At 41.1% G+C, this 26527-nt stretch overlaps 2 protein-coding genes across 2 annotated transcripts; one reads left to right on the top strand and one right to left on the bottom strand.

The window, feature by feature from the left end:
• The first annotated feature begins 76 nt into the window (after positions 1 to 76).
• Positions 77 to 18574, top strand: stmn2a (stathmin 2a). Its single transcript, XM_034174936.1, has 5 exons — positions 77 to 231; positions 17546 to 17641; positions 17738 to 17910; positions 17983 to 18174; positions 18309 to 18574. Exons 1-5 carry the CDS (start codon positions 213 to 215, stop codon positions 18366 to 18368), a joined length of 540 nt encoding a protein of 179 aa, XP_034030827.1. The 5' UTR covers positions 77 to 212; the 3' UTR covers positions 18369 to 18574.
• Positions 18575 to 22298: 3724 nt separating this feature from the next.
• On the bottom strand, positions 22299 to 25104 carry LOC117514463 (hairy/enhancer-of-split related with YRPW motif protein 1-like). The gene is made up of 5 exons (XM_034174935.1): positions 24974 to 25104; positions 23978 to 24053; positions 23782 to 23865; positions 23600 to 23681; positions 22299 to 23515 (listed from the first exon to the last, which is right to left on the bottom strand). Exons 1-5 carry the CDS (start codon positions 25057 to 25059, stop codon positions 22920 to 22922), a joined length of 924 nt encoding a protein of 307 aa, XP_034030826.1. The 5' UTR covers positions 25060 to 25104; the 3' UTR covers positions 22299 to 22919.
• Positions 25105 to 26527: the final 1423 nt, after the last annotated feature.

Here is a 26527-nt window from a genome sequence, read left to right as displayed (position 1 = left end):
CAAAAACGCGGTGCTTTGAACTTTCAGCATTTGTTGCGTCTGTGATTTAAAACGCTGCTGCTCACATGGACGGACGCCGCTGCGCGTCAGAGGTTCCGTTTGCGCGCTCCCGTGCGTGACCGCGTCTCGTCTGCTATCCGGTCGTGTCTGTTCGCTGACTCAGTGCCTTAAGCATCACCGTGAACAAACATCTGCGGACAAATACGGCAGCCATGGCAAAAACAGCAACCGGTAAGCATGTTTACTCTTATTTATTTTCTACCCCAAGCGGAAAGGATGCGTGCGTAAAAGATGGATCGATGGATGATGGATAGATGGGTGGGTGGATGTGTCGGCCCGGGTGAGGTGTTTCTGTAAATGGCTGCGCTACATATTCCTTCTGCTGAAATAACAGAAGAAATCGAAATGAAATATAACTGCAGAAACTCTTATTATTTGCCATTATTTCGAGTGAAAATCATCACGCCGTACACCTGCTTCGTTATTCCTGTTTCCAGATCTATGTGGTGTAGGAACGAACTTTTCTCCGATCTTAAATCTTATTCCGTTTTAGTCCAGTGGGGAAGGGATGCAGACAGGCCTTTGGTCAGCTTTATTTACAACTCTGCACCTGCTGATTGTGCAGCAGCTCCTGCATGCAGCATAATGCAGGCGGACCCCACCCTGCCGACAGGGAACCATCAGCGTGGGCTCTGAATGCACGGATCCAACTCATGGCTTCAAAAATAGTTTTCTGCAATCAAATCAAATCAATCAAACGTCGCCTGAAAAGAATCGCGCCATGGGTTCAGCCCTTTAGTGATCGCTCCAAATTTTCTTCCTTTCTTCCTGCATCAGCCATGACAGATTGCGCTGTTTAAGTGCCAAAATACATTTTAAGAAATAAAAAAAGATCATTCTATTCCGAAATGGACACAAGAAGGCCTGGAAGATACCATGATGAACGTTATAAGGTTTCGTTAAGGTTGCTGTCTTGTAGCCCAGCTGTCCTCCGTTTAGTCGCATGTTAAAGTGTAGGTGACACCCAAAAAAAAAAAATGTGCACAAAAAATTACTAAAAATGATGAAATGTTGACATTTAAAAAAATCCTGAACAATAAAAGTCGATGGTAAGTGTGCCTTTGAAGGATAAACTACAGCTGTCTGAAGCCTGCGCTCTATTTCAGCCCTCAGCCGCGGCCATAATGTTGCTACGTCATCAGCAGAACGGCACCTGCTGATTCAAGCCCAAATCAATTGTAAACACGGCGGAGGTCGAGCTGTTTTCGGATGAATTTTTGTAGTGTAGAGCTTTTTTTAAGTCCAGTCTGAATGTGTGTCTGAATAAGCTGTGGAGGACACAGCCTTATTAGTGTAGCGGATAACTGAAAAAAAAAATGCTTCAAATGATGATGCAAGCACCAGATTTTGCACACATACTCCTTAGACATTACTCTCTTAAAAATGCCTGGTACCCACGTGAACTTTCAATAGGCGGCCAAGAAGGGGTCAATTGAAATATTACACAGGGGTCAAAATTTAAAAACGCTCCAATCATATTGAAAGGTTTTCCATTATTTGTCTGATCATAAAGATTCCTAAAAGGTATAGTTTGGACTATCTGTGAATGAATGGTCTGGAGTTATGGCGTAAAAACAGCAAGAATGGTAAATGGACTGCATTTATATCGCACTTTTCCATCTGCATCAGACGCTCAAAGCACTTTACAATTATGCCTCACATTCACCCCAATGTCAGGGTGCTGCCATACAAGGTGCTCACTACACACCGGGAACAATAGGGGATTAAAGGCCTTGCCCAAGGGCCCTTAGTGATTTTCCAGTCAGGCAGGGATTTGAACCCATGATCTTCTGGACTCAAGCACTGTGAAAGGTCAATTTCAGTTTGTACAGGGGTCAAAAGTTAAAGTTGCTCCAATTTTGGTAAATTTTGGTAAATTTTTGGTAAAAAGTCGTGCAAATGGTTGAGCTAATAGGATTAATAAATGGAATAGTTTTGACTGTGTCGCGTGTTTGGTTTGCAAAGTAAAGGTTAAACAATATCAGAATCCATTGGATTCTATGACATGTGACATATGCTACCCTGTAACATGATAACTAAGCATGATACATGATGAAAACTATTCCTTTTTAAAACCGTATTTACCAAAATTGGAGCAACTTTAACTTTTGACCCCTGTACAAATTGAAACTGATCTTTGTCACTGTTCTTGTTGTTTTTACCCCATAACTCCAGACCATTCATTCACAGATAGTCCAAACTATACCTTTTTGGAATCTTTATGATCAGACAAATAATATGGAATACCTTTCAATATGATTGGAGCATTTTTAAATTTTGACCCCTGTGTAATACTTCAATTGACCCCTTCTTGGCCGCCTATTGAAAGTTCACGTGGGTACCCGGCATTTTTAAAAGAGTAATCTCTAAGGAGTATGTGTGCCAAATTTGGTGCTTGCATCACCATTTCAAGCATCCCTCAGTAAATATTCACTTACCTGCTGCACTAAATGGGTCAGCTTTAAGGTTCAAGCCTTATTTAGACCACAATGAGGGAGACAAAACTTGGAGGAAAGCCTTCAGTCTGACAACAGTGATGATATTGGCAGAGTTTAGAAAACAGAACGGGCATTATAAAATAAATAAATAAATAATTAATGCAGGCAATTTCGGCAGGAGAGGATACTTTTTTGCCAGCTCTTTGTTCTAATCAACTAATCAACTGACAATCCTGTCTCAGAGGTCTACAGACAATTCCTTTGACTTCATGCTTGGTTTGTGCTCTGACATGCACTGTCAACTGTGGGACCTTATATGTAGACAGGTGTGTGTCTTTCCAAATCATGTCCAATCAAATTAATTTACTCCAGGTGGATTTCAGTTAAACTGCAGAAACATCTTAAGGATGATCAGTGGAAACAGAATGCACCTGAGCTCAATTCTGAGCTTTATGACAAAGGAATATATATATATATATATATATATATATATATATATATATATATATATATATATATATATATATATATATATATATATATATATATATATATATATATATAAAACAAAGGTCTAAAAAAAAATCACATTGTCAATATGGGGTATTGTGTGTTGAATTTTGCGGAAAAAATGAATTTCATCCATTTTGGAATAAGGCTGTATTATAAACAAATGTGGAAAAACTGCAGTGCTGTGAAAACCTTCTGGGTGCACTGTGGCTCCCCTTTTCATGACATTTTACCCTTGTGGGGAAAATAATGCAAGACATGCAGAAGTGTCTTCAGTTGCCACAAGGACCTTGCAGTTAGTTAATTTCTGAATGCACTGTACTGTGTCAATTGTCAAGATTATTCTAAGTTTCCATTCCATTTTTATTTGGTTTGACAGAATGAGCCAGTGGGAAGATTTAGTTCGAATGAATTTCCTTTAAATGTAGCTTTGAATGTTGCAATCTTGCATTTGTGTAGGTGCCAGTGGTGGGCACAGATAACCAAAAAATTAACTTTGATAACAGATAATCAGATAACTGAAAAGTTATCTTTGATAAAGATAAACCACCCAAAAATGTATCGGAAGTTACAGATAATCGATAACCGATAAATTCCAGTATTGTCTCTGGTACATTTGCAATTACTAAGAAGCTGAAATTGACTTTTAACACGATCGCTTTTGAAAGCATCAAAAGTGACAAAAGACCCAAAGAATGAGCCAGTAATCCATGTTTGACCATGCTGCCCCCTGTAGGAAGCTGCACAGAAAAATCCTGAGAGCACCCACAAAATCAGCTCTCTACTAATCATAATGCTCCGGTCAGGCGGAGGTCTTGAAAAATCATACTAACTTATGGTTTTGTGAAAATACTGATAGAATAACTCCATTAATGTCAATTCTGTCATTTGTACAAAGTTAAAATATAACATATATCTTTTAATGTTGAATAATGCACTAATTCTGAGGTTTTGTAACAAACACAGACCGCAAAGCATTCTGGGTAAAAGTGCCTCTGCTAAACACTGAGTGGTTCAGTCATTCATTATGTAAACCAACACGTTAATGTGACGTGTGTCATGTGTTGGTTTAAAGATAAATGTGCTTTTGTAAAATATTCCATTTTTATTTGTAAAAACAGGCATTTTTACGGAGCCCTGGAAGTGTCATCGCAAAATGTTTTGCATGTGGAGAGAATGTGCGCATGTTTTATTAGTGCCGTGCACACGTTTGATGATGTGCACTCAATATTAGTAAGTAAGTAAGTAAATTTATTTATATAGTGCCTTTCACAGACATAAGTCACAAAGCACTTCACAGGTTGAAATGCAATAATAAATAATAAAAACATAGATAAAACAAAGGACAAGGTTAACAATTGGTCAGTTCTGAAAAGCCTTATCTTGACACATAAATGTTGGCTTTCGTGCGAGAATTTTTTGGACCGAGTTTCAGGTTAATCGCGGGTCCTGCATGGTGTAGTGGAGTAACAAGCTTTAACATCTCACGACCACCTCCTACTGCTGAAGAGCTACAAGCATCCAACCGCAGAGCTGTCTTGTAATTTTTTTGTTGTTGTTTTGTTTTTAAACTTAATTTGTAAAAAATAACAAAACAAAATGCAAAGCCAAAAAGTTGATTTGACCACCATCTGATATAACCGGGTCAAAATAAATAGAACACTGCCATCTACTGGTACCCAGATGCTTAGTACTTGGGGCGACTACTGCCATGAACACTACTGGCCAGTAGATGGCAGTAGCGGCCTTGAAAACTTGCCAAACAAAATTCCAGATAATCCGTGTCTGCTACATTTAAGATGCGTGGAATTTAACAAACGCAAATACAATAACGTCTATAAACCCAGAGAATATATTCACGAGAGTTTTAGGCACTAGAGTTTAATGCTGTTGTCCGTGGAGCCTGAACAGTGTCTGAAATGCATTTGTCCTGTCATGAACGTCTGAGATTACCCTATACTACCCATAATGCATTGCTGCCGGGCACAGCATGTGCTCACAAAACCTTAAAAATTAGCACATTACTTTAAAACGAAAACATCCATCCATCCATCCATTTTCTTCCGCTTTATCCGGAGTCGGGTCGAGGGGGCAGCAGCTCAAGCAAAGCCGGCCAGACCTCCCGATCCACACACACCTCCCCCAGCTCCTCCGGGGAACCCCAAGGCGTTCCCAAGCCAGCCGAGAGATGTAATCCTTCCAGCGTGTCCTGGGTCTTCCCCGGGGCCTCCTCCCAATGGGACGTGCTCGGAACACCTCTCCAGCGAGGCGTCCAGGGGGCATCCGGAAAAGATGCCCGAGCCACCTCAACTGACTCCTTTCGACGTGGAGGAGCAGCGGCTCGACTCCGAGCTCCTCCCGAGTGACCGAGCTCCTCACCCTATCTCTAAGGGAGCGCCCAGCCACCCTGCGGAGGAAACTCATCTCGGCCGCTTGTACCCGCGATCTCGTTCTTTCGGTCATGAGCCAAATCTCATGACCATAGGTGAGGATCGGAACGTAGATCAATTGGTAAATTGAGAGCTTTACCCCCCTACTCAGCTCTCTCTTCACCACAACGGTCCGATACAGCGACCGCATCACTGCAGACGCTGCACCGATCCGTTTATCGATCTCACGCTCCATCCGTCCCTCACTTGTGTACAAGACCCCGAGATACTTAAACTCCTCCACTTGAGGCAAGGACACTCCACCGACCTGAAGAGGGCAAAGCACCTCTTTTCCGGTCGAGAACCATGGCCTCGGATTTGGAGGTGCTGATTTTCATCCCGGATGCCTCACACTCGGCTGCAAACCGCCCTAGTGCACGCTGAAGGTCCTGATTTGACGAAGCCAACAGAACCACATCGTGGTTCTCGAGACGAGATTCTGTGGTTCCCAAACCACAGAATCTCCTGGAGACCTGGAGGGGGGTGATCGGGAAGCACGGCCTCCCCGATCTGAACCCGAGTGGTGTTCAGTTGTTGGACTTCTGTGCTAGTCACAGTTTGTCCATCACGAACACCATGTTTGAGCACAAGGGTGTCCATAAGTGCACGTGGCACCAGGACACCCTGAGCCGGAGGTCGATGATTGACTTTGTAGTTGTATCATCTGACCTTTGGCCACGTGTCTCGGACACTCGAGTAAAGAGAGGGACAGAGCTGTCGACCGATCACCACCTGGTGGTGAGTTGGATCAGCTGGGAGGGGAGGAAGCCAGTCAGACCTGGCAGGCCCAAACGTATCGTGAGGGTCTGCTGGGAACAACTGGCAGAACCCTCTGTCAGGGAGGTCTTCAACTCCCACCTCCAGGAGAGCTTCTCCCAGATCCCGGGGGAGGTTGGAGACATGGAGTCCGAGTAGACCATGTTCTCCTCCTCCATTGTTGATGCGGCCGCTCGTAGCTGTGGTCGCAAGGTCTCTGGTGCCTGTCGCGGCGGCAATCCCCGAACCCGGTGGTGGACACCGGAAGTAAGGGATGCCGTCAAGCTGAAGAAGGAGTCCTACTTATCTTCGTTGGTAGGTGGGACCCCAGAGGCAGCTGACAGGTACCAGCAGGCCAAGCGTGCCGCAGCCCGTGCGGTCGCAGAGGCAAAAACTCGGGTCTGGGAGGAGTTCGGGGAGGCTATGGAGGAGGACTGTCGGTCGGCCTCGAAGAGCTTCTGGCAAACCGTCCGACGCCTCAGGAGGCGGAAGCAGCTCTCCACCGGCACTGTTTACGGTGCAGGTGGGGAGCTGTTGACCCTGACTGGGGATGTTGTTCGGCAGTGGAAGTAGTACTTTGAGGATCTTCTCAATCCCATCATCACGTCTTCCGAAGAGGAGGCAGAGACTGGGGACCCAGAGGTGGACTCATCCATTACCCAGGCAGAAGTCACCGAGGTGGTTAGAAAACTCCTCGGTGGCAAGGCTCCTGGGGTGGATGAAGTCCGTCCTGAGTACTTTAAGTCTCTGGATGTTGTGGGACTGTCTTGGCTGACACGCCTCTGCAACATCGCGTGGCGATCGGGGACAGTGCCTCTGGATTGGCAGACCAGGGTGGTGGTACCTTTGTTTAAGAAGGGGGACCGGAGGGTGTGTTCCAACTATAGGGGGATCACACTCCTCAGCCTCCCCGGTAAGGTCTATTCCAGGGTACTGGAGAGGAGAATTCAACCGATGGTCGAACCTCGGATTCAGGAAGAGCAGTGTGGTTTTCGTCCTGGTCGCAGCACACTGGACCAGCTCTACACGCTCCATCGGGTGCCCGAGGGTTCATGGGAGTTCGCCCAACCAGTTCACATGTGTTTTGTGGATCTGGAGAAGGCGTTCGACCGTGTCCCTCGGGGCACCCTGTGGGGAGTGCTCCGGGAGTATGGGGTCCGGGGTACTTTGCTAAGGGCTATCCCGTCCCTGTAAGACCGCAGCAGGAGCTTGGTTCGCATTGCCGGTAAAACGAAAACATATATCTGATATTTTTACTTTATAAAACTTCAGACATGACAGTAATTTTAAATAACTTGTCCAAAATGAGTAGGTTAAAATTTGAACCATAAGTTAAAAATGTATGCCTCTGGATGACTTGGGTGATATTGCGATTATATCTGTATGATATTAAAGGAAATTATTTTTTTTGGGTCACCAGTTCTCCTTTGCATATAGAGGATAGAGTGGGTTCTTCTGACAACAGCTCTCTTCTGTTTGCAGAGGGTAGAACAATATACCTATTAGGAAACTTTTAACAGGTAGGTCTCAACTGCTTTTAAGTTTTAAAAATGTTTTTCACTGTTCAGCTTGGTTTACCGGTCTAAAAGTTAACGGACGGCAATTCATCCGAAGATAATTAGTCCGATGATGGTTTTTAAAGTTATCTAAAAATATAAGTCGATAATGAAAACATTATCTTTTAATCTTTTAATTATCTGTTATCGGATTATCGGAAGTGTGCCCACCATTTGTATGTGCTTCCTCATTTATGTGATCTGCAACATCTTACACAAAAATCTCACTATATTTGCGATGGAATCCTCCCAAAATAAATACTTTCCAGAAATAAAATGAGCTACCATAGAAATAAAGGTACTTTATAATAACTTGGTTTCAACACAAAATACATTTAGTCAGTTTGGAAGAAAATCAAAGTTGATTGCATCTTTAAAGAATCTCACTTCAAACACAACTGGATGTATTTCAAACACTTTGTTTTTGTGATGGGCGGATCCAGAGGGTGGGACCAGGGGGCACTGGCCATATCCGAAATCTGATTGGCCTCTGAAGTCCCCTTCCTCTTAAAATGCCATTAACATGTCTATTAGACCCCATTCCTACCAGGCTGCTCAAGGAAGCCCTACCATTATTGAATGCTTCGATCTTAAATATGATCAATCTATCTTTATTAGTTGGCTATGTACCACAGGCTTTTAAGGTGGCAGTAATTAAACCATTACTTAAAAAGCCATCACTTGACCCAGCTATCTTAGCTAATTATAGACCAATCTCCAACCTTCCTTTTCTCTCAAAAATTCTTGAAAGGGTAGTTGTAAAACAGCTAACTGATCATCTGCAGAGGAGTGGTCTATTTGAAGAGTTTCAGTCAGCTTTTAGAATTCATCATAGTACAGAAACAGCATTAGTGAAGGTTACAAATGATCTTCTTATGGCCTCAGACAGTGGACTCATCTCTGTGCTTGTTCTGTTAGACCTCAGTGCTGCTTTTGATACTGTTGACCATACAATTTTATTACAGAGATTAGAGCATGTCATAGGTATTAAAGGCACTGCGCTGCGGTGGTTTGAATCATATTTATCTAATAGATTACAATTTGTTCATGTAAATGGGGAATCTTCTTCACAGACTAAGGTTAATTATGGAGTTCCACAAGGTTCTGTGCTAGGACCAATTTTATTCACTTTATACATGCTTCCCTTAGGCAGTATTATTAGACGGCATTGCTTAAATTTTCATTGTTACGCAGATGATACCCAGCTTTATCTATCCATGAAGCCAGAGGACACACACCAATTAGCTAAACTGCAGGATTGTCTTACAGACATAAAGACATGGATGACCTCTAATTTCCTGCTTTTAAACTCAGATAAAACTGAAGTTATTGTACTTGGCCCCACAAATCTTAGAAACATGGTGTCTAACCAGATCCTTACTCTGGATGGCATTACCCTGACCTCTAGTAATACTGTGAGAAATCTTGGAGTCATTTTTGATCAGGATATGTCATTCAATGTGCATATTAAACAAATATGTAGGACTGCTTTTTTGCATTTACGCAATATCTCTAAAATTAGAAAGGTCTTGTCTCACAGTGATGCTGAAAAACTAATTCATGCATTTATTTCCTCTAGGCTGGACTATTGTAATTCATTATTATCAGGTTGTCCTAAAAGTTCCCTGAAAAGCCTTCAGTTAATTCAAAATGCTGCAGCTAGAGTACTAACGGGGACTAGAAGGAGAGAGCATATCTCACCCATATTGGCCTCTCTTCATTGGCTTCCTGTTAATTCTAGAATAGAATTTAAAATTCTTCTTCTTACTTATAAGGTTTTGAATAATCAGGTCCCATCTTATCTTAGGGACCTCATAGTACCATATCACCCCAACTGCAGGCTTACTTGTAGTTCCTAGGGTTTGTAAGAGTAGAATGGGAGGCAGAGCCTTCAGCTTTCAGGCTCCTCTCCTGTGGAACCAGCTCCCAATTCAGATCAGGGAGACAGACACCCTCTCTACTTTTAAGATTAGGTTTAAAACTTTCCTTTTTGCTAAAGCTTATAGTTAGGGCTGGATCAGGTGACCCTGAACCATCCCTTAGTTATGCTGCTATAGACTTAGACTGCTGGGGGGTTCCCATGATGCACTGAGTGTTTCTTTCTCTTTTTGCTCTGTATGCACCACTATGCATTTAATCATTAGTGATTGATCTCTGCTCCCCTCCACAGCATGTCTTTTTCCTGGTTCTCTCCCTCAGCCCCAACCAGTCCCAGCAGAAGACTGCCCCTCCCTGAGCCTGGTTCTGCTGGAGGTTTCTTCCTGTTAAAAGGGAGTTTTTCCTTCCCACTGTCGCCAAGTGCTTGCTCACAGGGGGTCGTTTTGACCGTTGGGGTTTTTACGTAATTATTGTATGGCCTTGCCTTACAATATAAGGCGCCTTGGGGCAACTGTTTGTTGTGATTTGGCGTTATATAAATAAAATTGATTGAAAATTGATTGATTAAATTCTTACACATTGTAAATATATGGTGCAATTCCAACTCCAGAGCAGAAGGTGGCAGTAATGTACCATTAAGGTGGATGCCAACTGCAGTGAAACAAGAAGATAATCAGATGATCTGTGGCTGTCTTAATCAGCTATTGTTACATTGTTTGGCGCATGCACACTGAGTACTCCACAAGGCACTCATATAGACCGTCGTGGGGAGCAGACATGCAGGCTCCGTGTGACTACACGGACATGACTGAATCTATGGACTGCAGCAAATGATCGGAACTTGCTCAAAGAAAGGTGGACAAAGTTACCTAAATGTATCCCAGATGTGACAGTTATAACAATAAGACAACATTTAATGGATAACATTTCCGCTGTCGGCTGGTATCCTGTACACACTGTGTGCACATTTTTGTCGTCATCTGATATTACAACAATATGTTTATGTTTATTTATTTGGATCCCCATTAGCTGCAGCTATTCTTCCTGAGGTCCACACAAATCAACAAACACAATATACAAACATCAAAATGCATTCAAAAATATATAAAATGAGAAATAATTTAAAAAGGGGGAAAAACATAAAACAACAAAAAAATCAAGTTCCAATCAAATTAATCTTCACATCTCGTAAATTCACATATACAAAAAACTTATCTATAAATGATCAAAAGTTAAACCCAGATTGCTTATTATGTCCACAAATGTCGTTTCAGAAGTACCTTAAAAGAACATTCATTTGAAATGAGTTTGATGCTTTCCGGTAATGAATTCCATTCCTTCATACCCTAAATATGACAGTGTTCTTTATGGCATTACGTAGTCCTGGCTACAGGTAGCATAAACTTTCCCACCACAGCATGTCTGCTTATGTATGCATGATTTTCTGAACTGAAAGAGAAATTCCTAAAAAAAATACATGGTACCTTAGTGACAATAATCTATCTGGTAAAAATGACCAGTGAATATAAAAGTCTATCTTTAACTAACATCCAGTTTAAATTTTATGCATTGTAATAATATTTCAATTCAGTTTAAATTTAATTTCATTTATATAGCGCCAAATCACAACATAGTTGCCTCAAGGCGCTTCACACAAGTAAGGTTTAACCTTACCAACCCCCAGAGTAACAGTGGTAAGGAAAAACTCCCTCTGAGGAAGAAACCTCAAGCAGACCAGACTCAAAGGGGTGACCTTCTGCTTTGGCCTATTTGTCCTATAACTGCAGTTGAGTGCTATACGAGCAGCCTTCCATCCATTTCCATCCATCCATTTTCTTCCGCTTTATCCAGAGTCGGGTCGCGGAGGCAGCAGCTCAAGCAAAGCCACCCAGACCTCCCGATCCACACACACCTCCCCCAGCTCCTCCGGGGGAACCCCAAGGCGTTCCCAAGCCAGCCGAGAGATGTAGTCCCTCCAGCCTGTCCTGGGTCTTCCCCGGGGCCTCCTCCCAATGGGACGAGCAGCCTTATTTTGAATAATCTGTAATTTATTTATCATTTCCCGGCATTTTACCAAACTGTTGGGCAATAATCCAGGTATCAATCAATCAATCAATTTTTTTATATAGCGCCAAATCACAACAAACAGTTGCCCCAAGGCGCTTTATATTGTAAGGCAAGGCCATACAATAATTATGTAAAACCCCAACGGTCAAAACAACCCCCTGTGAGCAAGCACTTGGCTACAGTGCGAAGGAAAAACTCCCTTTTAACAGGAAGAAACCTCCAGCAGAACCAGGCTCAGGGAGGGGCAGTCTTCTGCTGGGACTGGTTGGGGCTGAGGGAGAGAACCAGGAAAAAGACATGCTGTGGAGGGGAGCAGAGATCGATCACTAATGATTAAATGCAGAGTGGTGCATACAGAGCAAAAAGAGAAAGAAACAGTGCATCATGGGAACCCCCCAGCAGTCTATGTCTATAGCAGCATAACTAAGGGATGGTTCAGGGTCACCTGATCCAGCCCTAACTATAAGCTTTAGCAAAAAGGAAAGTTTTAAGCCTAATCTTAAAAGTAGAGAGGGTGTCTGTCTCCCTGATCTGAATTGGGAGCTGGTTCCACAGGAGAGGAGCCTGAAAGCTGAAGGCTCTGCCTCCCATTCTACTCTTACAAACCCTAGGAACTACAAGTTATATTATGAAGGAAGGATGTGTAAGAGTGTTCCATGATGCATAACAAAAAATGGCCAATGCACATCCAAAATGTCCTTGTAACTATCTGATCTAAAGCCCAGGTTACACATAGACGGTTTTGTCGGCAGGTAGTACTTAAAGGGGCGGAGCATTTAGCCGGCGTTTTGAGCGCTGTACTAGCCGCAAATACACGGATAAAACGCCGCTAAATCCGCTGAATAAAGCGGCGTTTTGATGCCGTAGCATCCGGCACACGTCAGGCAATGGGGGTTAATACCCAGTTCTATCCTTTACAATCGCACGTTAAGACGTGCGTGAGAACGGCAGTGTTCTGCTGCCGCCGATAATGCCCTGTGTACCGCTGGATTTATCCAGGCAAATCCTGCGTTACTCCAGGAATTTTTGCATATAGGCACCGCCCCCAGAGTATAATAGGCTGAAGCAGATGTCACTGCAGGGGGAGGGAGCTCATCTCTCAGCCTTTTCTTTTCCTCTCCTTTACCCCTGCTCAACGTGTTGCTCGTCTCCACCACAGACCTCTCCTCTGCTTCTGAACCAGACCTCTTGGTAAGTCCTTGCTGCTGCCAATTTTCTTTTAGGAGGCATACTGGAGCTTCTCTGCAAAAATATCTGGAGCTGGTCGCGAGTGAGAGGCCTGCATGCAGCGTGCTAGCGTTTTTATATTGACCGCCGCCTATTGGCCGTTTGGAACGCCGTTAACCAGGAGGTGGCGTTTAGAACGGCATACTGTCTGCTAGCGCCGCCGTTTTGTCTGCCTCTGTCGCCGGTTAAAACGCCCTTGAGGATGCCGATGTGGGCTCTTTCACCGTTTTACACGCCGTTGGTTAGGGATACAACGCCGGCCGCCAATTACGGTGGTGTAAACTGCGGCACTACAGGGAGGGGCAGGATGAAACGGCGATTAAAAAGTATCAAACGCCGTTGTTCGCGTTGTCTCCGTCGTCACGCGAATTCTCCGGGAGCGCTCCTGGAATTATTCGACATGTTGAATCATTTTTTCGACGATTCCCGGTAAAGCCGGAACTAAGCCACACCCCCTAGGGCCGGCGTTAACAATGGTGTGTGATCCTTAAGACGGCTAAAAACTCTTCCGGGACGCTTCCGGGAGCTCTTACCGTCTATGTGTAAACGCGGCTTTAACCTAACTGCTTTTCAAAATGGCTGACACACAAAATGTCCTTGTATTTGGTAAATCTATCTGATCTTTTTACAACTGTCTAATCGATAAAACCATCTGATCTTTTTATAGACGTTTAATTGATAAAACCAAAGTATTCACGTCTATTTGGAAAAGAATCAGCATGATGGGACACTGATTATTGCATTGACATACACAGACACACACTATAAGATTTTTTACATAACAAACTTGAACGCAATGTGAGCAGATACCCGCCTACTTCACTTTTGCAGCCAGTCAAATAGCCATCATGACAGGCTAAGGCCCGCCCACCCAAATGGAGCTGGCCTTGCCTCAGGAATAAAAGTTAGTGGAGAAGAAAAATCTAGGTTCTTTGTCCCAGGTGTTTGCATGTGATCTGGAAAAGATCGCAGTGCTGCAGATGACTCTCTGTATCAGTCTTTGAACTTTTTCAATACAACATCTAAACTTTGAAGTCGGTTTCCTGTTCAGTTCTTTTTGAGATTACTCACTGCAATAAAAGAACCTAACAGATTAATGAAAAAAATGTAGCGAGATATTTGTGATAAAAATCTACCAGGATGATGAAAATGAAACAACGGTGGACATTTTAGGAAGTTGGTGATCCAAAACACACAGCCAAGGACTCAACTGGTTTCAGAGAATGAAAATAAAGCTGCTAGAATGTTCCATACAATCACCTGACTTGAATCCAATAAAAATCTATGGGGAAAAACTCAAGATCAGAGTTCATAGAAGAGGTCCACGGAACCTTCAAGATTTGATGACTGTTTGCATGGAAGAATGGGCCAAAATCACACCTGAGCACTAGTTTCTCCATACAGGAGCCATCTTAAATCTGGCATTACCAACAAAGACTTTTGTACGTAGTATTAAATAAATTTCAGTAAGCATATTCAATACCTTTTCCCTGTGCCATTTTAATTCACAGTAACTTAATATCTGTACTTCTTTGTTTGGTTTCTTTACATGTTTGGATTCCTTGGGTTGTTGCCAACATCTGGTGAAAATTTCATGTCAATAGCACCATTAGAAATATATACTCAACAAAAATATAAACGCAACACTTTTGGTTTTGCTCCCATTTTGTATGAGATGAACTCAAAGATCTAAAACTTTTTCCACATACACAATATCACCATTTCCCTCAAATATTGTTCACAAACCAGTCTAAATCTGTGATTGTGAGCACTTCTCCTTTGCTGAGATAATCCATCCCACCTCACAGGTGTGCCATATCAGGATGCTGATTAGACACCATGATTAGTGCACAGGTGTGCCTTAGACTGCCCACAATAAAAGGCCACTCTGAAAGGTGCAGTTTTGTTTATTGGGGGGGGGGGGGATACCAGTCAGTATCTGGTGTGACCACCATTTGCCTCATGCAGTGCAACACATCTCCTTCGCATCATCCGTGAAGAGAACACCTCTCCAACGTGCCAAACACCAGCGAATGTGAGCATTTGCCCACTCAAGTCGGTTACGACGACGAACTGGAGTCAGGTCGAGACCCCGATGAGGACGACGAGCATGCAGATGAGCTTCCCTGAGACGGTTTCTGACAGTTTGTGCAAAATTTCTTTGGTTATGCAAACCGATTGTTCCAGCAGCTGTCCGAGTGGCTGGTCTCAGACGATCTTGGAGGTGAACATGCTGGATGTGGAGGTCCTGGGCTGGTGTGGTTACACGTGGTCTGCGGTTGTGAGGCTGGTTGGATGTACTGCCAAATTCTCTGAAACGACTTTGGAGACGGCTTATGGTAGAGAAATGAACATTCAATACATGAGCAACAGCTCTGGTTGACATTCCTGCTGTCAGCATGCCAATTGCATGCTCACTCAAATCTTGCGACATCTGTGGCATTGTGCTGTGTGATAAAACTGCACCTTTCAGAGTGGCCTTTTATTGTGGACAGTCTAAGGCACACCTGTGCACTAATCATGGTGTCTAATCAGCATCTTGGTATGGCACACCTGTGAGGTGGGATGGATTATCTCAGCAAAGGAGAAGTGCTCACTATCACAGATTTAGTCTGGTTTGTGAACAATATTTGAGGGAAATGGTGATATTGTGTATGTGGAAAAAGTTTTAGATCTTTGAGTTCATCTCATACAAAATGGGAGCAAAACCAAAAGTGTTGCGTTTATATTTTTGTTGAGTGTATTTACTGAGAAAAATGGTGACATGTTCAATACTCCTCTACCCGCTGTATGTGAAGTGTTTAAGGCACCACAGTTGAATTTAATATGAAAATTAAGCTTTTCTACTTTCAAAGTTTTTTTTTTAAGTGCACAGAAACATATAACAATGTACAAAATATATACAATAGTCTATCTTTCTGAATCTGAAACTGTAACCAAAAACCCTAACTGTGCCAATAACAAATGAATGACTGGTGAAATGTCTGTAACTTACTGAACAGTGAATTGTGCAAGAATGTTGGAGTTATTCTTAGACCCGCTGTATACAACCCCTGGCAAAAATTATGGAATCACCGGCCTCGGAGGATGTTCATTCAGTTGTTTAATTTTGTAGAAAAAAAGCAGATCACAGACATGACACAAAACTAAAGTCATTTCAAATGGCAACTTTCTGGCTTTAAGAAACACTATAAGAAATCAAGAAAAAAAGATTGTGGCAGTCAGTAACGGTTACTTTTTTAGACCAAGCAGAGGAAAAAAATATGGAATCACTCAATTCTGAGGAAAAAATTATGGAATCACCCTGTAAATTTTCATCCCCAAAACTAACACCTGCATCATATCAGATCTGCTCATTAGTCTGCATCTAAAAAGGAGTGAACACACCTTGGAGAGCTGTTGCACCAAGTGGACTGACATGAATCATGGCTCCCACACGAGAGATGTCAATTGAAACAAAGGAGAGGATTATCAAACTCTTAAAAGAGGGTAAATCATCACGCAATGTTGCAAAAGATGCTGGTTGTTCACAGTCAGCTATGTCTAAACTCTGGACCAAATACAAACAACATGGGAAGGTTGTTAAAGGCAAACATACTGGTAGACCAAGGAAGACATCAAAGCGTCAAGACAGAAAACTTAAAGCAATATGTCTCAAAAATCGAAAAATGTACAACAAAACAAATGAGGAACGAATGGGAGGAAACTGGAGGAAACTGGAGTCAACGTCTGTGACCGAACTATAAGAAACCGCCTAAAGGAAATGGGATTTACGTACAGAAAAGCTAAACGAAAGGCATCATTAACACCTAAACAGAAAAAAACAAGGTTACAATGGGCTAAGGAAAAGCAATTGTGGGCTGTGGATGACTGGATGAAAGTCATATTCAGTGATGAATCTCAAATCTGCATTGGGCAAGGTGATGATGCTGGAACTTTTGTTTGGTGCCTTTCCAATGAGATTTATAAAGATGACTGCCTGAAGAGAACATGTAAATTTCCACAGTCATTGATGATATGGGGCTGCATGTCAGGTAAAGGCACTGGGGAGATGGCTGTCATTACATCATCAATAAATGCACAAGTTTATGTTGATATTTTGGACAATTGAAAGGATGTTTGGGGATGATGAAATCATTTTTCAAGATGATAATGCATCTTGCCATAGAGCAAAAACTGCAAAAACATTCCTTGCAAAAAGACACATAGGGTCAATGTCATGGCATAGGGTCAATGTCAATGAGCAGATCTGATATGATGCAGGTGTTAGTTTTGGGGATGAAAATTTACAGGGTGATTCCATAATTTTTTCCTCAGAATTGAGTGATTCCATATTTTTTTCCTCTGCTTGGTCTAAAAAAGTAACTGTTACTGACTGCCACAATCTTTTTTTCTTGGTTTCTTATAGTGTTTCTTAAAGCCAGAAAGTTGCCATTTGAAATGACTTTAGTTTTGTGTCATGTCTGTGATCTGCTTTTTTTCTACAAAATTAAACAACTGAATGAACATCCTCCGAGGCTGGTGATTCCATAATTTTTGCCAGGGGTTGTAAAATATGGCCTCTGACTTGGGAAAAATCATGTTTTTCATCAGTTAGTTTCAGCATATTTTTGTATTTTCACAGCATACAAAGAGAAGATGAAGGAGTTGTCTGTTCTCTCCCTCATCTGCTCCTGCTTCTACCCAGAGTCACGCAACAAGCTGATCTCTGAGTTTGAAGGTTTGACATTAATGCATCATTACAGTGATATGTACAGTACTGGATTCCTAGACATTGTTTCTCTTAATCCTATTATTCTAATTGTCCAAATTGCAGACATGGAGGTGAAACCTATAAACAAGCGTTCCTCTGGCCAGGCGTTTGAGGTCATTCTTAAGCCTTTGTCTCCAGTGTCAGATGTAGGACACAACCTCCCCTCACCACCAAAGAGGGACATCTCCTTGGATGACATTGAGAAGAAACTGGAGGCTGCTGAAGAACGAAGGAAGGTGAGTATCCTGCCGAATGAAGGATCAGACAAATTGACCAGTCAGCCAATCCTGTTTGTTGTGTCTCCTCAGTTCCAGGAGGCTCAGGTGCTGAGGGTGTTGGCAGAAAAACGAGAGCACGAGAGGGTTGTGTTGCTAAAAGCTATGGATGAAAACAGCCAGTTCAGTAAGACGGCTGAAGAGAAGCTCCAGATGAAGATGGAGCAGATTAAGGAGAACCGTGAAGCCTATCTAGCAGCCATGATGGAACGCCTACAGGAGAAGGTGAGACGTATAGAATTCTCATTACTGCTACGGGACTGGAGAAATGAAATAGTAAGCAAAACAAACCTCTTTATTGAGAGCTCTGCAGAGACTTTGTATCCTTCTTTACTTGTCTTGTGGTTTTGCTTCTTCAGGAAAGACATGCAGAGGTGGTGCGTAGGAACAAAGAGATGAGGGAAGAACTGACAGCATGAGCCGAGCACAAATCTGGACCTCCATGGTTCATCTTTGTCCAACCATCCAGCCCTTGTTCTTGCCCTGCCTGCCCCATTTCCAGAACAGAAACCCAACCCTGGAGGAAGAGAGATGTAGGACCTCACAACATCACAACACAGTGGTCACCACCTTTTTCAGCATTATCAGTGGATACAAACATCAATAACGCTCACCTGGAGTTGAATGGATCTCTTGATTTTGGAGGAAACCCATAGTTCTCACTATAATTTGTAAATACTTCATAAATTATCTATCTATCTATCTTGAGAGATAGCTGTCTATCAACTATGAATTGGATAATCTAGCTAGTTAGCTGGTTAGCTATCTAGCTGGCCAGCTAACTAGCTATATGTCATCTTTGTCAATAGATAGATAGATAACTAGCTGTCTATAATCTATGAAGATATATAGACAGCTGTCTAGCTAGCTAGTGAGTTAGTTAGACAGCTATCTCACTAGCCAGTTAATTAGCTATCTATCTATGAAGATACCAGGCTAGCTAGCTAGGTAGACAGACAGACAGACAGCTATCCTGCTATCTATCTACCTAAATATCATCTATTAAGATATGACTAGATCATATCTATCTATCTATCTATCTATCTATCTATCTATCTATCTATCTATCTATCTATCTATCTATCTATCTATCTATCTATCTATCTATCTATCTATCTATCTATCTATCTATCTATCTATCTATCTATCTATCTATCTATCTATCTATCTATCTATCTATGATGGTATATGAAGTACATATGTTTGTATTGTGCTGCACTGTACTGAAATCCACCTTTCCATCTTTAAAATAACATTTCATCAATTACTGCTTCATTCTGCAAGGCCGTATTGTGAGGTGACTGTAGACTGACATTTGCTGTGTTTCTGATGATGTCCCCGATGGTGTTTCTGTGTTTTTTGTGAAGAATGACAGTTGGTTTATGTCAACTACAGGTCTCATTGAAGTGTCAGCATATCCCATCACTCACATCTACTTATTTTCAAGATGCATACTTGGAACAGGAATATACACCAAAACCATTGAGTGTAATGAACTTGACAGTTACTTTATCATTAATAAGTCGTTGGCCAGTGGGAGCAAGTGTTTGCACATTTGCAGAGTGACACTTTACATTAAAAATGCTGTTTTCCAATAATCCACACCAGAGTCATACATAGTGTTTTGAACCGTGGAATGTGATGTCGCTCCCATTGTGCTAGTGTGATCATTATGTATGTGTGTGTGTGTGTGTGTGTGTGTTGGGCTGAATGTATATTCAACACAATGTATCATTAATGTCTGCTCTCTTTAGAAGAATATGTAAAGTATCAACACTTTACAGTCAGCACTCTGGTCTGTTTTTTACTCCACTGATATCTGCCTGCATCTTCTGCTGCTTGTGTTTCTCTCTTCATAGATTTCTCTGTAAAAGCTTTGCCAAATTAAAGTTTGGGATTCTGTCAATATGGCATGTACTAGAATCATTTTTCTATGCTAATAGATGACAGTAAAACCAAATACAGCCAGTTAGCTGCACAATCACGTCAAAGTCCACTTGATCAAATAAATGCAACTGTAATTAATTTGTCATATCATCCTGCGTTTCTGGTATAATTTTAAATGCATTCTCAAGTGTTTATATATGAAGGTAGATAGTACTCATGGAGCAAATACCTCCAAAAATGACCCATATGGTCCTCTCTTTAACCTTTACAATGTAAAGATGGAAAACAATGAGGGACATTAGTAGTTGCCAGATCCAGTCTTCTGTCTCCATGATACCCTGTCCTCACACCAACCACCTGCATGTCCTCCCTCACCACATCCATCAATCTCATCTTCTAAAAAAAAAAAAAAAACTTAATTAAAAATAATCCCAGAGTCATATCTGGTTCCAAATACAGTTAACATTTATTTGACCCAAGGGTCCCCCGAAGTATATTGAAATCCTGTCATGTATTTTTGAGATATCCTGTTTCTACTCGAGATATTCTGCTACTACTGTGTAGTTGTAAGACTTGGACTCTATCCAGTGACCGAAGGTGACCACTGGATGTCTTTGATACTAGGTCTCCTTGGAGGATCTGTGGGTCCTCTTGGGAATGACTTTGTGTCAAATGAACAGTTACTTGCGGAAACTCAGGTGAGTTGTAACACTTGTATTATAAGGGAAAGTTAGCTATAACATTTCAGCTATGTGGGTGCGTTTCTGTCACATTTCTGATGCATCAGCGCCCCACGAACTGGAAAAAACCAAGGGGATGCCCAAGTATCACCTGGCTACAATAAATAGATCAGTGGTGTCCAAAGTATTCCAGAAAGGGCCAAGAGGGTGCAGGTTTTCTTTGCAGCCACTGAATCCAGCAGGTAATTTCATTGATTAACATCACTTTGAGCAGATGGGATGAGTTCATCAGTGAAATCACCTGCTGGACACCACCAAAATAGATGGGCACTTAAGGACCAGTCGTCTGACTGGGTGGTGGTCAGTACCCAGGGTGGTTCTGATGGCACTAGTACATGTTCCCTTACCCGAACTGGCCCAGCCTGTTAACAAATTTACAAACACACAAACATAGCCGAAGACATTAATTCTCTGGCAGAGTCAACTAACTAATCCAGATAAGTAATGAGATGTGAGGCGCAAACAAAAAGTGTAATTCTCCACCAGTAGGTGGCAGTAAAAGATTTATTTGGACCACACCAAGCTGGAACCCAAGCCCTCAAAACCTCACAATAATATTACTGAGGGGAGAAATGGATTTTATGTTTTTTCTGCTCTGCTTATTTGATGTGATCATAAAAATCATGAATTTTGAGGCAGTGAAACAACAGACCCAGATAGAAGACAGAACATTGTTACTGTGTGAAACCAACAGCTCTTGCTCTTGAGAGGTGTCAAATGTATACAGTACTGTGCAAAATTTGCAAGAAATAATGTAAATGCCTAAATAACTTGCGACTTGGAGTGCTAAAGATTAAAGACCCAACAAAATAAATGTGTGATGACCCTTTACTTTTAAAAGTGAATTATCACTTGGCTTTCCATCAGCATGTTGATCTATTCATAGTTCACTGACAGTTGTTGTCTTTATGGAGTTATGTAAATGGTAAATGGGCTGCACTTTACATTGCACTTTTCATCTGAATCAGAAGTGCAAAGAGCTTTACATTGATGCCCCACATTCACCCATTCACACTGATTTCAGGGTGCCGTCACGCAAGGTGCTCACAATACACCTACAACGTACAATGTATGTATTACAACAGTAAATTGTAAACTACAAAGCAATCAGAGATTATTAATGTGAAATGGTCTATTGCTACCAACAAATATAAGTTTTATAAAATTAGCAAGAAATGTCGAGGGTGTTTTATTTTTGCCAGCATAATGAATTTTGCGCAATACTGTATACTGTATTTGGGCTTTAAAATAATTGGTATTTTAGTTGATACAACAGGATCGCTATAGCTGATTTATGCTGCGGGAGTTGGTGGGGTGTATTAAAGTAAACTCACTGAAATTTGTAACTGAGCCAGAACCGGCGCCTTGGAGCTGATCTGGTATTTGCTGGTCCAGCTGTCTGTGTGGCTGTTACTGCGCTTGCTTTCGTCCAATGCCTTCATCGTGTTCACACCATTGTGTCAGTCTCAGACCAACCCACCCGGTGAGGTCAGGCCAACATTGTAAAGGATTTCCTCTGGCTCTTAATGATTTCCTGGGTATTCATACAAGCAACAATGCCTTCAGATTTGGTTACTTACCCAGCTTGTACACAGTAAAGGAACTGCCTTTCAGTCCATAATGGCATTCTTATTACCTCATTAGCCGCTAACAGCGCAGCTGCATATAACCTGTTTGTGTACATCAACTTCAAAAAACAGAGTAAACGCAAAGAACACATCAGAAGGTGTAAATCTATATTTTATTCTTTTAAAACTTCATTCATGGGTACAAAAATGATTAGAAATAGATAATTGAATGCAACAGTCAAGTTGTTAGCTTTCCAATGATGGCACGTGTGGTTCTGATACACCTAAAGTAACAGACTGAGTTAAAAAGTAACTGGGTTACATTACAAGGAGACATCTGTGAAGGTCAAATGTACAAGTTACAGTCTCTGGTCTACAAAATATTACCTCTAAATTTGTGCTTAAATAAGTCATCAGTTCTCACTCTGGAAACAGTGGCTGTTAGCTAAATTAGCAATTAGTTTTACGCACTAACATAAAATAATTTGAACAGTTCAATTTCAAGAGTTGCGTTTTGAAAAGATGTAAAAGTAAGAGATTTTAGACATTTGAATTTCACTTATAGGTTTTTTTTTTTCTTTTTTTAGATTTTGTTTTTGCAAACAAACAATATGAGGACTTTACCGCCCAAAGCAACACTTCCCACTTATTATGTACTTCATAAAAAAACCCCATTAATTAACTTTGTTCTGAATTTTTAATTTTATAAAAGAAGGCCAGCCAGGTTGTCGTGATGGGCACAGCTCAGCTGTTGTTTTCAGTCCAGTTCTTGGCTTCAGAAGGCACCTATCTCAGTGCCCCATGGCCTGTATGGCTTTGATAGTGTAGAGGAGGGTCCCGCTGTGTTGAGGACCGTCGGGGAGACCAGAGGGAAAGCACCAAAGGAAAAGGGAAAGGCCGAAAGTGAAGAGAGGGTGAGGAGCGGTGGCGAAGAAAGTTTTGATGTTGGCACAGGCAGACTAAGGGGTAGAGAACCATTTGGAGGCACCCTGAGGGAGTCTGCAGGGGAGATCACACTGAGTCTGGATGTCCCAGATGCCTCACTGGAAGAGGAGGAAGATGTTGAAGAAGAGGAGGATGAGGACGGTGGGCTACTACTGCTTCTAGATGCAGGTGTCCTGCCTTGAGGGTGTTGTAGAAGGAGCGGGTGAGGGCCAGTGCCAAAGGCGGAACCCCAAGCCAAGTGTTCCAGTCCAGCGTGAACCTCTCTTTGAGAGGCATAGTTGCTGAGATGGGACACCAAGCGTATACGGAGGGGGTCTGTGCTGTCCCGACCCTCTATGATGCTCAGGTAGCGGGCAGTCTCTGCCAAGCACTCCCTGAATCCCAGACTTCGGTAATCCTTGGCAAGAGCATGAGCCTCAAAAAAACCTGCCAAGAAACGGCGTCAGAATGTTAGAAAGGAGCTGTTTTCAATGAGTCCGCTACATTAGAAAACAAGAATAACTCCAATACCTTTGCCACCAGATGCGTGAAGCATCTTTAAATGGTCCACAGTCATTTGTAATATTTCCGCCTTTTCCAGTTTCGCGGATCCCTGTAAATAAAGGCAAATGTAAAAGACCACTTTCTGAAGGTGGACCCCAATCGGATGTCACACTATGAGACAATGAAGGAAGAACTGATGACCAACATACCTGCTTCTCAAAAGCACTTGGCACCAACCTCCTGAGCTCTGACAGACTGTTATTGATCCGATCACGTCGCCGTTTCTCAATAATCTGTGGATGGATTAACAGCAGCGTACTTTGAGTTAAAGGTCGCAGTGGAAAACAGTGCAGTCTCTCAGACATCAGCGTCCAACTTGGCAACACAGTTGATGGTTTCACTCACCCCTCTGCGCCTTTTTCGAGCTTGAACTTGAGTCGTTGTGGAGGGCGACATTGGGCCATGAGGGGAATCGAGTTGTCTGAATGAAGGTAAAGAAGCAAGTCTTAAATGGAAGCAGCTTTTGTGTTAATATCACAGCTATTCTATATTTTAAACAAACTAGCTGAAACAATCACCTGAGTAATCAGTTAGCTGATCAACAGCAAAATAAACAACAACAACTATGATGGCAATCAATTGAAGATATTTATTGCATCCAACTGAATACATATAATATGAAGACCTCTGTTTTTAATAACTAATTTGAACATCATCAAGTAATTTTAAGATGCAGCTTGTTCTGAGAAACTGAAATTTGTATTACTGTTTTTTTTTTGCACTCGCTAACAAAACAGAAGGTTCCCGGTTCAAGCCCACACGTGCCCATTCTTCATGTAATGTGGAGTTGCGCCAGGAACAGGATCCGGCACAAAACTTGTGACAAATCAACATGCAGATCCATATAACATCTGCTGCTGCAACCCTGAGTAGCCACTTACTTACATATACATATATATCTATCAAAGGGTTACCAATAACTCTAATGACCTTATAAAATCTTCAATAAAATAAAATTTAAAATGACTGCAGTAAAATCTAAAAAAATAATAAAATAAATAAAAATAAATAAATAATTTGTGTTTTATTTTGTGAAATGACAGTTTTGTTGCTGTAGTATATATATATATATATATATATATATATATATATATATAAACAATAACTCCAACAACCTTATAAAATCTTAAAATAAAAATTTAAATAACTACAGTAAAATCAAAATTTTTTTTGTTTTATTTCGTGAAATGACAGCATTTTTGTTGTTGTAGTATATATATATATATATACATGAAGACATCATAAAGTGGACATCATAAGTCATTAATCTGCAGTATGTTGAACTGTGTCTTTGACAGAACATCTGACATTAAAACATGTGACATAAAGAGTTGAACTTACACATTTTCGTCGCAGCTGTCCTTCTCCACCTCGACATTGTCGTCCAAGTCGCTGTCTGACGAGCTGTAGTTGTGGCTCCTCTTCATTTTGAGCTCCAGTGGAGAATGTGCGGCTGTTTAAACGCTTCGCTGATTATTTTCACACCGCGCCGCGGGAGGGGCGTGGCCACCCAATCACGTGCTCGGTCCTCGAGGGTTTAGCCTATTAAAATCACGGCAGTATGTGAGTGACATGTGCTTCATTTTTTTTTTAAATCAGTTTATTTATTGAGTACTCGTGCTGCTATTTTTGCAAGAACCGCAAATTAATAATAATAATAATAATAATAATAATAATAATAATAATAATAATAATAATAATAATAATGTTCTTAGATAGCACCTGACTAAATAATTTTGCAGACTTTGTACAAGTGCACTTGTTAAAATTGTCAAATTTCTTTTATATTTTATCCCAATATAATTGACATAGGGAAATAATGCCTACTGAAATAGAACAACATCCTACAGACTTGTATAGCATGACTAGTACATCAAAAATTAAATACAGAATTAAAAATATGTGGAGAAGCAAATGCAAATTAGCTGATTTTGTTTAATCATTATATGTAATAAAATGCCCTAAGTTAGTCAACAACAACAAAAATGCTGTCATTTATGTCATTTCAAATTAAACAGATGTAAAATGTACAGATCTTCTTCATGTTCTTTTTCATCTTCTAATTCATCTCATGCTTTTTTGTGTTCCAATCACATCTAATTCTCCATCTGCTTCTTTTTAGATTTTACTGCAGTTATTTTTAATTTTATTTTATTGGAGATTTTCTAAGGTTGTTGAAGTTAGTGGTACCCTTTGATGAATTCACAGGTAATCATCACTTTCACACCGAGTTATCTTTAGAAACGTCAGGAGATGATACATGGACAACTGTTTAAGACATAATGTGCCTAAAACATTTGCATATTACTGTATATTTATTTAATATTTTATCAAGGCTAGTAAATAACAGAGAATGTAATATTATGATGACCAACCAACAGGTCATTGTAGCGAGCTGAATAGTACATACATACATACATACATACATACATACATATATATATATATATATATATATATATATAGTGGCTTGCAAAAGTATTCATACCCCTTGGTATTTCACACATTTTAATTTGTTTATGGCATTTCAAATACAAAAAATAAATCAGGCTTCCCAATGTAATTTTTTAAATGATCTTCCTTAGACTCAAACTGAAAGTAAATTTATACAACTTGACATAAATTACTTAAAAATCTAAAAGCCAAGATGATGGGTTGCATAAGTAACCACCCCCTTTGGTATAATACCTGTAAATAATCAGTTTAATTGCCAGTATCTTCAGACAAGTCAGGGGATGGATACATGAACATTTCCAAGTCACTTAATATGTCTTGAACTTTATTTACATCAGTTATGAAGAAATACAGACAGTATGGCACTCTATGGTAAATCTGTGTGGAGTAGACAGTTCTCAAAAACTGAGTGACTGCAAGAAGGAGAAGAGTGAGGAAAGC

The sequence above is a fragment of the Thalassophryne amazonica genome, chromosome 7 (genome assembly GCF_902500255.1).
Source record: "Thalassophryne amazonica chromosome 7, fThaAma1.1, whole genome shotgun sequence".
In the NCBI taxonomy this organism is placed as follows: Eukaryota; Metazoa; Chordata; class Actinopteri; order Batrachoidiformes; family Batrachoididae; genus Thalassophryne; species Thalassophryne amazonica.
Note: the sequence above shows the minus strand (reverse complement) of the source record. Positions and strands in the feature narration are given on the sequence as shown.

Coding starts and splice junctions, on each gene's coding strand:
- stmn2a (XM_034174936.1), top strand. Junction 17,642..17,737: donor GCTGATCTCTGAGTTTGAAG/GTTTGACATTAA, acceptor TCCAAATTGCAG/ACATGGAGGTGAAACCTATA. Junction 18,175..18,308: donor TGGAACGCCTACAGGAGAAG/GTGAGACGTATA, acceptor TTGCTTCTTCAG/GAAAGACATGCAGAGGTGGT.
- LOC117514463 (XM_034174935.1), bottom strand. CDS start 25,059: ATGAAGAGGAGCCACAACTACAGCTCGTCAGACAGCGACTTGGACGAC. Junction 24,054..24,973: donor GACAGCTGCGACGAAAATGT/GTAAGTTCAACT, acceptor ACCTTCATTCAG/ACAACTCGATTCCCCTCATG. Junction 23,682..23,781: donor CAAGTGCTTTTGAGAAGCAG/GTATGTTGGTCA, acceptor CTTTATTTACAG/GGATCCGCGAAACTGGAAAA.